The 14,703-nt window shown below is 37.7% G+C and overlaps 1 protein-coding gene across 14 annotated transcripts in view; it reads left to right on the forward strand.

Annotated features, from left to right (window-relative positions):
- The window catches only part of KNTC1 (kinetochore associated 1), a 71,092-nt gene that overhangs the window by 13,850 nt on the left and 42,539 nt on the right, over window positions 1–14,703 (forward strand). For 9 of the 14 annotated variants that reach the window (XR_004961314.1, XM_036276632.1, XM_036276631.1 and 6 more), the window contains 17 exons: window positions 257–311; window positions 1,758–1,856; window positions 3,083–3,126; window positions 3,236–3,301; window positions 3,398–3,473; window positions 3,586–3,711; window positions 3,802–3,891; window positions 5,638–5,691; window positions 8,059–8,120; window positions 10,143–10,254; window positions 10,966–11,109; window positions 11,298–11,354; window positions 11,444–11,545; window positions 12,327–12,446; window positions 12,534–12,677; window positions 13,228–13,326; window positions 14,510–14,613. Coding sequence is in view for 13 of the 14 variants with exons in the window: in XM_036276632.1 (XP_036132525.1) it covers window positions 257–311; window positions 1,758–1,856; window positions 3,083–3,126; window positions 3,236–3,301; window positions 3,398–3,473; window positions 3,586–3,711; window positions 3,802–3,891; window positions 5,638–5,691; window positions 8,059–8,120; window positions 10,143–10,254; window positions 10,966–11,109; window positions 11,298–11,354; window positions 11,444–11,545; window positions 12,327–12,446; window positions 12,534–12,677; window positions 13,228–13,326; window positions 14,510–14,613 (1,554 nt within the window). In the remaining variant the exon portion in view is untranslated. Of the gene's footprint in view, window positions 1–256; window positions 312–1,757; window positions 1,857–3,082; window positions 3,127–3,235; window positions 3,302–3,397; window positions 3,474–3,585; window positions 3,712–3,801; window positions 3,892–5,637; window positions 5,692–8,058; window positions 8,121–10,142; window positions 10,255–10,965; window positions 11,110–11,297; window positions 11,355–11,443; window positions 11,546–12,326; window positions 12,447–12,533; window positions 12,678–13,227; window positions 13,327–14,509; window positions 14,614–14,703 lie in introns of those variants that run through there. The other 5 variants (XM_036276625.1, XM_036276633.1, XM_036276634.1 and 2 more) reach the window with 5 other exon arrangements.

Consider the following 14,703-nt stretch of genomic DNA (forward strand, 5'->3'; position numbering starts at 1 on the left):
CGGGTGAGGATTTAAAAAAAAAAGAAAAAAAGAAAGAGTATCAGTCCAAAATAAACCAAAGTTTACATCTTGCTTGATTTATGCATCCAGATTAAAAATCACTAAAAAAAAGAATGTCACTGAACCATAATTGTGCAGAAATTATGTTCAATGTCATCTGTGTGTATTGATTTTAACTTGTATACAAAAATATTGCTTCAATTTAGCTTACAGTTGGCAAATCTTATCTGATTCACTGAAACCTTTTCTCTTTTAGGCAAGGGATTACAAATCTCAAATTAGTAGCTCTGACAACTACTACTAATAAGAAGGTATTGGAAAATGTGTTTCTCATTTGTGTTTCCATATTATGTGTTAGAAACAGCATTAATACAAAAGTAGTTGTTAAGCACGGCCAGTGTGGCTCCGTGGTTGAGCATCAACCCATGCACCAAGAAGTTGCTGGTTTGACTCCAGGTCAGGGCACATGCATGGATTTTGGGCTTGATCACCAGCAGGGGGCGTGCAGGAACCAGCCAATGGATGTTTCTCTCTGATGTTTCTATCTCCCTCTCCCTTCCTCTCTAAAATCAATAAAAATATATTAAAAAAAAAAAAAATACTTGTGCCCTGGCCGGTTTGTCTCAGCAGTTAGAGCATCAGCCCAAGGACAAGAGAGTCGAGGGTTTGAGTTCAATCTAGGGCACGTATCTCAGTTGTGGTTCAGTCCCTGATTCTGGTGTGTTCATGCAGGAGGCAACCAATCAATCTCTTTAACGTTGATGTTTCTCTTTCCCTCCCTCCCACTCTATCTGAGGATAAAAGGAAAAGTATCCTTGGGTGAGGATTAAAAAAAAAAAGTATTTGTGAAGTATAGTACTCACAGCATATTAGCTTGTAGTTGACACAGACAGCTGACAAATCAGAAATAACCCTACAAGAGTTCTTTTTTTGTATTTAAGAAAATATGGATACAAATCTCAGCTCCACATTTTAATCAGAGCATTTTAGGAATAAAAATGTCCACAAGAGAATATTTATTAAAGTGACCCTTATATAGTTCTGGTACTGAGGAGTTACTTTCACCTTAAATACAAATTGTAGAATGGACTTGAGGTATGTGGATTTTCATTCAGATTTGGAAGGTGGAGTAGAACATAATTTTATATATATTATTTTTATTATTATTATTTTTATCCTCACCTGAGGACACTTTTCCACCCTTGTTCAGATAGAGTGGGAGGGAGAGAGAAACATCGATGTGAAAGGGCCACATTGAGTGGTTGCCCCCCGCACGACCCCAACGAGGGCTGGGGAGGAATTGCAACCAAGGTACGTGTCCTTGGCTGGAATTGAACCTACGACTCATTGGTCTGTGGGCCAACACTCTAACTCCTGAGCCAAACTGGCCAGGGCTGTAGCAAATGTTGTTTTGTTAATTCTCACCATAGGATATGTTTCCATTAATTTTCAGATAGAGTAAAAGGGAGAGGGGGGAGAGAGAGAAAGATCAATGTGAGAGAGGCACATAGACTGCCTGCCTCCAACAGGATCCCAACTGGGGCCAGGGATGGAACCCGCAACCAAAGTCATGCCCTTGACCAGGAATCGAACCTGAGAGTCTTCAGTTTGCTAGCTGATGCTGTAACCACGGAGCCACACTGTCCGCGGCTATACCAAGTGTTTTCATCTATGCCCTTGATTATGAAATATTGACTTGTGCTCAGAGGTTCATATTTACCTACTAAATTAATTGCTCTAATATTTTTCTTTTTCAGATGAAAAACCTCATGGTTTATTCGTTACCTATGATGGAAATACTATACTCTTTGGAAGTATCTAGTGTTTCTTCTTTGGTCCAAACAGGAATTAGCACAGTAAGTTGATGTATATTTTGGACTACTTTGTATTTTAAAAATAAAGAATAACTAAGCTGAGCCTGAGTGGAATTTGGTGGAATACCTGGATAGATCTCAGATTTATAACTATATTTATTGTTATCAGATATTCTCAAATTCACTTGCCTAAGGTCAGTCTTCATTTAAAAAACAAAAAAGAAATTTAGTTAAATAAAATATCAGTCACTTGCACATTCCATTTTCTTTTAATTTTTTTTCTTTATTGATTTTAGAGAGGAAGGGAAAGGAAGAGAGAGAGAGAAATATCAATGACAGAGAACATCGATTTGCCGCCTCCTGCATATCCCCCACTGGGGACCTGACCCACAACCTTGTCATGTGCCCTGACCGGGAATCAAACCAGCGACCTCTTGGTGCATGAGTTGACACTCAACCACTGAGCCACACCAGCTGGACACATTCTATTTTCTTGTTTCTACGTTTGTTTCGTCTCTTTTTACATACACACTATATTTCCCCAAACCATTTAGAAAGTAATTGCCAACATAATGACTTGTCTCCCCTAAATACTTCAGCAAGTATCTCCTTAAAAATAAGGGCATTCTTCTGCAACACAGTTATCACACTTACAAATTTAACTATTATGAAATACACCATCCAAATTTAAATATTTACCACTTGGGTCTAAGCTATCTATATTTTCTGATCCAGGATCCAACCAAGCATCATATATCGAATTTTATTATCATGGTCACATGGTAGTCTACTTAAATCTAGAACAGTTCCCTAATCATATTTGTCTCCTACGACACTGACATTTTTTGATTCTTAGGCTGTTGTGTTATAGACTATTCCTCTATTTGAATTTGTTTGTTCCATCATTATTAGGGATGCTCATCTTTTTGGCAAGAATACTGCATAGGTAACATTGTGTCCTAACTGCATTACATTAAGGGACTCATGTAGTTTGTCCTGCTTCGGTGATGTTACATTTGATGAGGTGTTTAAGGCAACTATGCCAGATTTCTCCATTGTAAAGGTACACTTTCCCCTTTGTAATTAGTAAGTAATTTCTGTGGTATTATTTTGAGACTATGGGAATATCCTTTTCCTCAACAGTTTTCCCAGTGATTTTAGAATTACAGTGATAGATAATTTCTGCCTAAACCAGTCGTTACTCTATTCACTATAAAATGAATTAATTTTGTATGTTCATTTTAAACCTGTTTTTGTTATTGTTGTAGGATACCATATACCTTTTGGAGGGAATTTGCAAAAATGATCCAAAGTAGGTCATGTTTTGTTTCATCAGATAAGTTGTTAAATAGCAGCCAAGTTGAAATTTACTTAATTGATATTAAATAACAAATGTACTTAGAGTGAAAACTTTTTTTCAGGCTACCTGAGGACTCAGTCTCTGTTTTAGTACTCCGATGTCTTACAGAAGCTTTGCCAGAAAACAGGTGACTTCTTATTTTCTTTTAAGCCTTATCCCTTAATGAAAAACCTAATTCCCTGATCAATAAAAATTTCACCAAAATTTCTTTCCCACTTAATAGATTAAGTCGGTTACTTCACAAACATAGATTTGCTGAAGCGGAGAGCTTTGCCATTCATTTTGGATTAGATGTTGAGGTATCACTCATGAATTTATTTATTCATTGAACAAGAAGTTTTCATGTACTAGATGCTGGGGAGACAGCACTTTTTGCTTCAAGCTACTTGATGTGGCATATTTATATTACAGCTTGTTTACAAGGTAAAATCAAATGATATTTTGGAGAAGCTAGCTTTGAGTTCTGTGGACAGCAGTGAGCAGACCGAATGGCAAACACTTGTAGATGAAGCTAAGGAAACGCTACATAAAATCCAGGTGTGTTTTCCCTGTCACGTGCTCGAGTGTTCAGGTTGATAGATTGACCAACATTAGGTCACCTTCCTATGTCTGGCATTTATGAAACAGGATGATGAATTTGTGGTGAATTACTGCTTGGAGGCTCAGTGGATAACATACGAAACGACCCAGGAAATGCTAAATTATGCCAAAACCAGGGTAAGTTTGTATAACATTTGTACATCTTAGTCTTATGCAAAACAAATCATTTCAAAGATAATGAATTCTTTTTCCATCATAGGCCTTTTTATTTTTGTTTATTTTAAAAATCTAAATATGTTATTTTAATTTTTTAAAATATGTTTCAGTTGATTTTAGGGAGAGAAAGAGAGAGAGAAACATCTGTCAGCTGCCTCCTGCACTCTCCCTACTGGGGATTGAGCCCACAACCCGGGCATATGCCCTGGCCTGGAATGGAACCAGCAACCTCTTGGTGTATGGGACAGTGCTCAACCAACTGAGCCATACTGGCCAGGCATCATCATAGGCCTTTTTATTTATTATTTGTTTATTTATTTATTTTTATTTTTTTTTATCCTCACCTGAGGACATTTTTGTATTTATCTTCAGATAGAGCAGGAGGGAGAGAGGAGGGGAAGAGAGAGAGAGAGAAACATCAATGTGAGAGAGACATATCAACTGGTTGTCACCCACAAGACCCCAACTGAGGCCGAGGACAAACCACAACTGAGGTACGTGCCCTTAGCGGGAACCGAACCCGGGACTCCCTGGTCTGCGGGTCAACGCTCTAACCACTGAGCAAAGCTGGCCAGAGCATCATAGGCCTTTTTGAAAGTGCATTTTTGATGTAGATTGTTCCCCTCAGTGACCTTTGAATACTGTTGCTATATTTCTTAAAATCAAGGTGTAACAGGCGGGCAAAATGTTGTGACCTTTTTTTATACAATGCATTATTTTTTAAGATATGTCAGTTCTGTCCTGGCCAGTTTGGCTCAGCAGTTAGAGCATCGGCCCGCGGACTGGAGAGTCCTGGGTTCGGTTCCCGCTAGGGTCATGGACCTCAGTTGTGGTGTGTCCCCGGCCCCGGTTGGGGTCGTGTGGGTGGCAGCCACTTGATGTGTCTCTCTCACATCGATGTTTCTTTCTCTCTTTCTCCCTCTCTCCCTCCTGTTCTATCTGAAGATAAATGCAAAAATGTCCTCAGGTGAGGATTAAAAAAAAAAAAAAAGATATGTCAGTTCTGCCCTGGCTGGTTTGGCTCAGCAGTTAGAGCATCAGTCCTCAGATCAAAGGGTCTCAGATATGATTCCCCATCAGGGGCACGTACCTGGGTTGCAGGTTCAATCTCCAGCCCCGGTTGGGGTCATGCAGGAGGCAACCAATCATTGTGTCTCTCTCACATTGATGTCTCCCTCCCTCCTTCCCATTATATCTAAAAAAATCAATGGAAAAATATCATCGTTTGAGAATTAACAGCAACAACAAAAAGATATGTCAGTTCTTTTTTTTTTATTTTTATTTCTTTATTTAATTTCTTTTTTTTTTTTATCCTCACCCGAGGACATTTCCATTTTTTGTTCAGGTAGAGTGGGAGGGAGAGAGAGGAACAGAGAGAGAGAGAGAAACATCGACGTGAAAGGAACACATCGAGTGGCTGCCACCCACACGACCGACCAGGGCCGGGGACAAACTGCAACCGAGGTACGTGCCCTTAGTGGGAACCGAACCCGGGTCTCTCTGGACCGCAGGCCGATGCTCTAACCGCTGAGCCAAACCGGCCAGGGCGATATGTCAGTTCTTTATCATTCACTTTTTATCTGAGATTTCGAGGCAATTTTATTTTTACAGAGAGTTTTTTCTTTAATTCACAAAAATATTCATCTTCTTTCATGAAAAACCTAATGTAGCAGATATTCTAACCATGTTTCTTGTTGTTTATCTTAGCTTTTAAAGAAAGAAGATAGAACTACCCCTGTCTATTCTTATGGCTTAAAAGAGGTAATTATATTTATGGATGAATTTGGGGGTGAATGTACTTTTACAGTACAGATAGGCAGTGCGTAATGACAGGGACATGTTCTGAGAAATGGGTTGTTAGGTGGTAATGTCGTGCAAACATCACAGTGCACTTACACCCACCTAGATGCTACAGGAGTATTTGTGATCTGTTCCCTGGTATATGTTATCAGTTTGGCTCAAATTCTTATAAAGATTCAAGAAAATCCATAAAACCCTACATGGTATAGCCAACTGCACTCCTAGGCTATATGTACAGCCTGTTGCTCCTAGGCTACAAACTTGTGCCACATGTTACTCTTCTGAATACTGCAGGCAGTTTTAACACAATGCTAAGCATTTGGGTATCTAAACATAGAAAATGTGCAGTAAAAATACTGTATAACAGGTAAAAATAGTACACCTGTGTAGGGCACTTAGCATGAATGGAGCTTGCAGGACTGAAAGTTGCTCTGGATGAGTCGGTGAGAGAGTGGTAATAAACGTGAAAAACTGGGACATCTCTGTACATAACACTGTACACTTTCTTAGGCTACACTCAATTTATAAACCAGCACAAGATTAAAGCAAGCGCAAGAGAAAATGATACAATCAAGAGACACTGTAAACAACATGGATGAGGCTGCTGTTGGCGTAGTATGGCATACTATTTCACAGCAAACTTCTTTTTTCTTTTTATTGAGCTTATTGGAGGTGACTCTGGTTAACAAAATTATACAGGTTTCAGATGCATAATTCCACAACACATCAGCACACTACTGTGTGTGTGCTCACCACCCAAGTCAAGTCTCCTTCCATTACCATTTATCCTCCCTAGACTGTCCCTCCACCTCTCACGACCCCGCCTCCTCCTGGCAATCCCCACACTGTTATCTGTGTCCACAAGCTTTTTCTCTCTCTTTTTTCCTCAATCTCTCCATGCCCCTCTCTCCAGTCAGCCCGCCAATACCTCCCTTCCCATAACTGTCAGCCTGTTTTCTATCTATGGGTCTGTCACTATTTGGCTTATTAGTTCATTTTGTTCATTAGATTTCATCCACAGATGAGTGAGATCATATGGTACTTGTCTTTCTCTGGCTGGCTTATTTCACTTAGCATAATGCTCTCCAGGTCCATCCATGCTGTTGCAATGAGTAAGATTTCCTTCTTTTTTACAGCTGAGTAATATTCCATTGTGTATGTGTACCACAGCTTTTTGATCCATTCATCTACTGATGTACACTTGGTACTGCAAACTTTTTCATACAAATAGAAAGAGTATGCTAAAATAACAATTAAAAGTAAGTATAGTAAATACATAAACTAGGAACATAGTCATTTATTACCATTATCGAGTATTATGTTCTGTACATAACACGTGCTATATTGCTATTCTACTGGCAGCACAGATTTCTTTCCACCAACATCACCATGAACATGTGGGTAATGCACTGCACTACGATGTCAGTAGGCTATAGTTATTTTTCAGCTCTATTATAATCTTAAGGGACCACCATTGTTTATGTGGTCCATCATTGACTGAAACACTGTGTGGCGTATGACTGTATTTTTTTCAATTAAAAATAGGCCTATAGTTTTCTTCAGGAGCAAGTTATTTTAAAACTTGTTTCCTTATCTGCAAAATGGGAATAATAATTATACTTATAGGGTTATTTTGAGGTCAAATTAAATAATTTAGATAAACCATTTTGCATAGTGCCTAGCACCTGTTAAGCATGCAAATAAATGTCAATTGTGATGATGATTCTGATGGTATCAAAAATACATGTGTGTACATATGCATATATATTTTTTAGCTCTCAAAGTAAATTTTTGGTGTGATCTAACTAGGTTTTACCCTAGGGCATTTTTAAATCAGTAAGAAAACTAATTGATTTTATGTATTTATTTAGTTATTTATTTCTTTTTCTTTATTGATTTTAGAGAGAGAGGAAGGGAGAGGGAAAGAGAGAAAGAAACATCAATGACTGGCCACCACCTGCATGCCCCCCAATGGGGGTTGAGCCCACAACCTGGGCATGTGCCCTGACTGGGAATCAAACCTGCAACCTCTTGGTACATGGGTCGATGCTCAACCACTGAGCCATACCGGCCGGGCAAAACTAATTGATTTTAAAGGACACACACAATTAATGTGCAAATGCCTTCTCTCTTTTGCAGTTTTATTGCACTGAATATGATTGGAAATATTTCCATTATTCTAACTTTTTTTGGTTTTGTGTTAAAGAAAGGCAGTCGTATTTATGGGAATTGATTGACAAAATGAGACTGTGTTCAAGACTTTTCAAACAGAATGCCTAATTTTAATATTGCACACAGCATACAGATGATCAAGTTGTTTCTTTTTAGGTTCTAAGGGCTCATGCAAAGTTGACTACTTTTTATGGAGCATTTGGACCAGAAAAATTCAGGTGTGTACATTCTTTATTTTTAATTTTTAGATTGTGAGTTAGGTTTAAATTTAGAATATCATAAAAGATATAGTATTGCTTTGAATGAATTTGTGTTTCTGGGGATGGAAAATACTTTTTCCTGCTAAGCTTTGGGCACATCCTACACCACACATGGGAACTGATACATTGGAAAGGCAAATTTAAATGTATATATCTTTTGCCTTAGCACTTTTACTTCTGGAAATTGATTTTATTAGATATACTAACATGTGCACCAAGAATATTATTATTTACAAATATAATTACATTAAAGATCAGACAAGTGTATTTTTCAGGATAAATGAACAATGAAAACAAGCTTTATTTTTTTTTCTGGTGGCTAGTCAGTTATCCCAATGCTACCATTAAATGATCTACATTTTCAGTGCTGATTGAAATGCTCCCTTACTCATGTGCTAAAAATCTCACATGTATTTAATTAAGTCTATCACTGGACTTTAATTGTATTCGATTGATCTCATCTCCCTATTCATTCACTAGTATCAGATAATTTTAACTTATGTAGCTCTGAAATGTCCTATTTGGCAGACTAGCCCTACTATACATTTTTGTTTTTCAGAATTTGGGGGGCTATTCTCTCATTTTTTGTTTGTTTGTTTGTTTCTGTATGACATTTGGAATCAAAATCAACTTACCCAGTTTACAGAAATCTTATTCTAATTGGGATTTTTTTTTAATGTGCTGAACCTAACTAACGTTAACTTAGGGAGAACCATCATCTTTACAATATTGAATCTTCTTATTTAAGGATAATATGTGTCTTTCTGCTCATTCCCCCGTTTTCTTATATTTCTGAATGGTATCTATTCAGTTGCCTCTATATAGATTTTGTACATTGTTTAATTTTAATTCTGTTTACTGTTATAAATGGGAGTTTTCTCCCTCATATTTTCAAAAGGGCATAGAGAAATACTGATTTTTTTCAAAATTATTTTTAAACCAATGACTTTAGTGAATTTATTTATTATTCATAGAAATATTTCAATGGCTCTTACTCTTTCCAAGTATTTAATTATATATTTGAATAATTATAATTTTGCCTCATGTTTTTTCCTTGCCCAATTATATTGACTGGTACTTGCAGAACAAGAAATAATGGTGGTGATAAGCATCCCTCTCTTGACCCTGACATTAATGGAAATGCTCATTTTGCGTTATCATTTAAGCATGATATATATAGGCTTTTAGAGTTTTTGTCTTTTTATCATTTAGAAAAAGTATTCATCATCTGTTTCTGAGCTTTAAGCAGGACTGAGTGGTCATTGCAGGTTATAGTGAAAAAATATGTTCAGCTATGGGGGACTAGTTAAATAAATTATAGTAAACTCATGTCATGGAATGTAGTCCTTAAACATAGTAATGTTTATATGTGCTGATTTGGTATAGCACCAAAATAACAGAAAACGAATTTTCTTTTTTTTTTCATCCTCACCCGAGGACACTTTTCCATTTTTGTTCAGATAGAGCGGGAGGGAGAGAGAGGAAGAGAGAGAGAGGGAGAAACATCGATGTGAAGGGACACATCGAGTGGCTGCCACCCGCACGATCAACCAGGGCCGGGGACAAACTGCAACCGAGGTACATGCCCTTAGCAGGAACCGAACCTGGGTCTCTCAGGATTGCAGGCCGACGCTCTAACCGCTGAGCCAAACCAGCCAGGGCGAAAATGAATTTTCTTTACGTACAGATAATATATAAAGAAAACTCTCATTGATTTTAAAATTAAAAATGGTTGCTTGTGTATTTAGTCATTAGCTCAGGAAAGACCTATAAGAAGAGACATGGCTTCCAGGGATGATACAAGAAGATCACAGGTCAGAGATAAGAAGGAAATTTACTTTTCACTGTTTAATCTTTGGAACTTTTTAAAACTTTTTGAGAGAAAAAAAACTAGTTAAAATGTATAATATCCACTTGTAAGGAATAACCTTAATATATTTTTTAAAACTAGTAACTTTATTCTTCTCTTTGATTTTGCAGTGGTAGTTCTTGGATTGAATTTCTGAATAATGAAGATGACCTTAAGGATATTTTTTTGCAGCTAAGAGAAGGAAATCTTGTTTGTGCACAGTACCTTTGGCTTCGACATCGGGTAATAATGTTTTGCTTTTTTTTTCTTGATGGCTTCATAACCCTTAAGATAGGTTATGAATCAGTGTTGGGAACTAAGAGTGTGGCAAGTGCAACTGGACAGTGGGATGTTTGCCGACTGATAAAATAGGACCTGTCCCAGAGTAAACTACCCTGTGATGATATTAACTCAAGGGAAATGTTATAAAGATATAATAGGAACTGACTTTATCTCCTCAGAGTGTAATTAGCTCCTGAACTTAGCTCAAAAGCAGCATTTTATCAAGTGACTTATGGATGAGCTTTCTTATGGTATATTGGTGGAGAAGGTATTCCTGTTGCAGTCCAGATGCTGGTAAAGGAAAAGTTGCTATTCTGAATCCCCTTAATGTTGGCGTAAAAAGTTAAGTCCAAAAAGTAGTTATCTGAGTGTGATGTCATTAATGGACACATTGCTACCATCTGTATTGTCACCTCCAGTTAAGTTTTCCTTGGAAGGCCATCTCCACCAGTTCTCCTGTCACCTAATTTGTTATTTGGAATTTTCTGCCACGAGATTCATGGAGTTTGTGGCTTCCAATTCAAATAATTTGTCTGGAGTAAATCACCTTTAATGCTCATTAAAATATCAAAATAATTCTTGAAATGACTTCATAAGAGATCTTTCCTTTTTGGGAGGCTGTCAATTTAAATTTGGCAGATAAACCTTAATTTCTCACTCTGTATGATTTAGGCAAACTTTGAAAGCAGGTTTGATGTGAAAATGCTTGAGAACTTGCTCAACTCAATTTCTACACCAGTGTCTTTGCAAAAGCTCTGTCCATGGCTCAAAAATGATGTGATCCCGTTTGTGAGAAGGATTGTACCGGACGGACAGGTGAGTCGCCTTTAGTATGTCCACTCCCAATGATTCAGTTTTATTTTTTACATCACATATGGAACATTCAGTCACACTAACACCAGTTAGTTCATATTAGTGTCTTTTTTTAAAGGTTATCATGGATGTTGTAAGTTATTTCAGTGATTAATCAAGTATTTTATTTTTAAATGATGTATCTATTTCAGAAAATTCTTGCTAAATGGTTGGAGCAAACAGCCAGGAACCTTGAATTAACTGATAAGGTAATACATATAATTAGCACTGAAAAGACATTTAAGACTCTCCCATTGGCATGAGTCATTATTTTTAATGGTTTTAAATTTTTTTAAAGGCAAACTGGCCAGAAAATGGACTTCAACTGGCAGAGGTATTTTTTACAGCAGAAAAACCAGATGAGATGGGATTGGTGTCCTCTTGGCATTGGATTTCCTTGGTATGATGTGGGAAACAGACTTTTAGTAGTAAAACATTTGATTCATGTTAAAGCATTTGTCTACATGTACTAGAAATATATCACTCCTGAAATTTTCTGCTTTTATTCACTTTTTAAAAAAAATATGTTTCTATTGTTTTTTTAGAGAGAGAGGAAGGGAGATAGAGATAGAAACATCGATGTGAGAGAGAAACCTCGTTTGGCTACCTCCTGCACACCCCCTACTAGGGATCAAGCCTGCAACCCAAGCATGTCCCCTGAGCAGGAATTGAACCAGGACCGCTTAATCCACTGAGCCACACTGGCCAGGCAGTTTTTCTATATTGTTTTTTAATTTTTTTTTTTCTTTATTGATTTGAGAGAGAAAGGGAAAGGGAGAGAGAGCTAGAAACATCAGTGAGAGAGAACATCAATCGACCGCCTCCTGCATGACCCCACTGGGGATCAGGCCCACAACCTGGGCATGTACCCTGACTGGGAATCAAACCGGCGACCTCCCAGTGCATGGGTCAGTGCTTAACCACTGAGCCACACCGGCTGGACCCTGTTTTTTTTTTTAAGAAAGAAAAGTTTTTTTAGATTTTTGTCAGATTCTGTTCTGTTAATTCATACTAGTTAATTAGTTAAAATTCTATAATATTTAAAGGCGTTAAGTTACAGGTTTCCTCTTATGTACGTAATCATGACCATTTCACATTTTGTATAAAGTAATTATGACCTTTTTGTGTATTTTTCTCACTTTTATTTCATATCCTTAACAACTTGAACACTTTTGTTTTAGAAGGATTATGAAAACACAGAGGAAGTATGTCAGTTAAGGACTTTGGTAAATAACTTGCGAGAGCTGATCACATTGCACAGGAAATACAACTGCAGATTGGCCCTCTCTGATTTTGAGAAGGTAAAAGTCTATGTTTATCAGCGTAATTTTTTTATCATAGCCAGGATGAGTAGAGTTTTCATTTACACCATCTTTTTTGACATCCAGGAGAATACAACCACCATTGTGTTCCGAATGTTTGATAAAGTGTTAGCCCCAGAGCTTATTCCTTCCATCTTGGAGAAGTTTATAAGAGTTTACATGAGGGAACATGACTTGCAAGAGGAGGAACTCCTCCTCCTGTACATAGAGGTAACTTTGTCTTTTTACATCTGTTCCGTTTTCTTGGATCTATACAGTGTGTGATTGTATTAAATTTTAATACAATATATTAACTCCTTAGAGTTAAACATTTAATGTTTCACTGTTAGGATTTGTGCAGCTTACAGTAATGGTTAAAAATGTGGGTTCACTCTGCTATTTATTGACTGGTAACATTGAGCAAAAAGGATAATATTAGGGCTTTCTCCAAATGGTTATTGTGAGATAATAGGAGCATGAGCTCAATAGATATTAGCAATTGTTTTTTGTAGACATTAATAAGGTGCAGTAATCTTATTTATAGCTTCTTCAAGAATGTTTCCTTCATAAGTTTTCTGTACCATGTAAAACTGAAGGCCAAGGTTTTGGCAATTTTGCATTTTTTTGACCATTAGTCAGCATTCATGGCTAAGTAGAAGTTTTTGTTTTTTCACACAGCCACAGAAGTTATTTATGTCTATAGGCATGTTTTACTACATTTTGTGTTAGTGAGAGTTTTAAATTTAAAAAAAATTACATATATATACTTATCCCTTGTTAGGATCTATTGAAGAGATGTAGCTCAAAGTCCACGTCACTCTTTGAGACAGCATGGGAAGCGAAAGCCATGGCGGTCATCGGGTGCTTATCCGACACAGAGGTGAGTACGTAGTCACCGTGCAGTTTCCTGTTCGGCATTGCGTCTTTTCTTAAAACGTCTTTTCTCATCACAGAAGCAACATGTATTTGTTAAGGAGAATTTGTGTAGTATGCAAAAGGAATAAAAACAATTAAAAATCACCCATAATTCTATTTTCTTTAACTGTGAAAATTAAAAGTGAAAATTTTCTTATTCCCACCCCAAGGAGAACCACCACGGACAACTGGATGCATATATTTCTAGGCTTTTCTATGGTTTTACAAACACCATAGAAAAACACACCTTACCAAAAAAAAAGACTTTTTTTTTTTAATCCTCACCCGAGGACATTTTTTCCATTTTTTGTTCAGATAGAGAGGGAGGGAGAGCGAGGAAGAGAGAGAGAGAAACATCGATGTGAAAGGGACACATTGAGGGGTGCCACCCACACGACCCAACCAGGGCCGGGGACAAACTGCAACCGAGGTCCGTGCCCTTAGCGGTAACTGAACCCGGGTCTCTCCGGACCGCAGGCTGATGCTGTAACCACTGAGCAAAACCAGCCAGGGCCAGAGACATTTTTAAAATACATTACAACATGTCTTTATTTTTACTTTCACTGTTATTAGCACTGTTAGAATATATGAATTAAAAGTCAAAGAGTATTTTTTTTTTTTTTTTTTTTTTTTTATCCTCACCCGAGGACATTTTTCCATTTTTTGTTCAGGTAGAGTGGGAGGGAGAGAGAGGAACAGAGAGAGAGAGAGAGAGAAACATCAATGTGAAAGGAACACATCGAGTGGCTGCCACCCGCACAACCGACCAGGGCCGGGGACGAACTGCAACCGAGGTACGTGCCCTTAGCGGGAACCGAACCCGGGTCTCTCAGGACCGCAGGCCGACGCTCTAACCGCTGAACCAAACCGGCCAGGGCTCAAAGAGTATTTTTAAACACAGGCTGTAGAAAGTAATAGTTATATGACTTAACTTTTAGCACAGAAAATACTTTTCTAAATTTTTCTAAATATTAAAATTGCTCTTTGTGAAAATTGGAAGAAACATATGCTCTTACAGTTGGAAGGTGAAATACTCTCAAGCTACCACATAGTAGATGTAAGACCTGTGCTATAGATTGAGCAGTGTCATTACTTTGTGTGAAATGTAACTCCCAGAGCTGCTCACTGTCCTGTGTGTCTGTTTGTAGCTCATATTTGATGCTGTGCTGAAGATAATGTACGCAGCCGTGGTTCCCTGGAGTGCAGCTGTGGAGCAGCTGGTGAAACAACACTTGGAAATGGACCACCCCAAGTAAGATTGCCGTCTACCAAACAACTTTATTGGTGCTGGATAAACCTCCTGTGTTGAGTTGACATTCATTTCTGGTCTTCTGTCTTTTAT

This window comes from Molossus molossus, unplaced genomic scaffold, assembly GCF_014108415.1.
Source record: "Molossus molossus isolate mMolMol1 unplaced genomic scaffold, mMolMol1.p scaffold_m16_p_22, whole genome shotgun sequence".
NCBI lineage: Eukaryota > Metazoa > Chordata > Mammalia > Chiroptera > Molossidae > Molossus > Molossus molossus.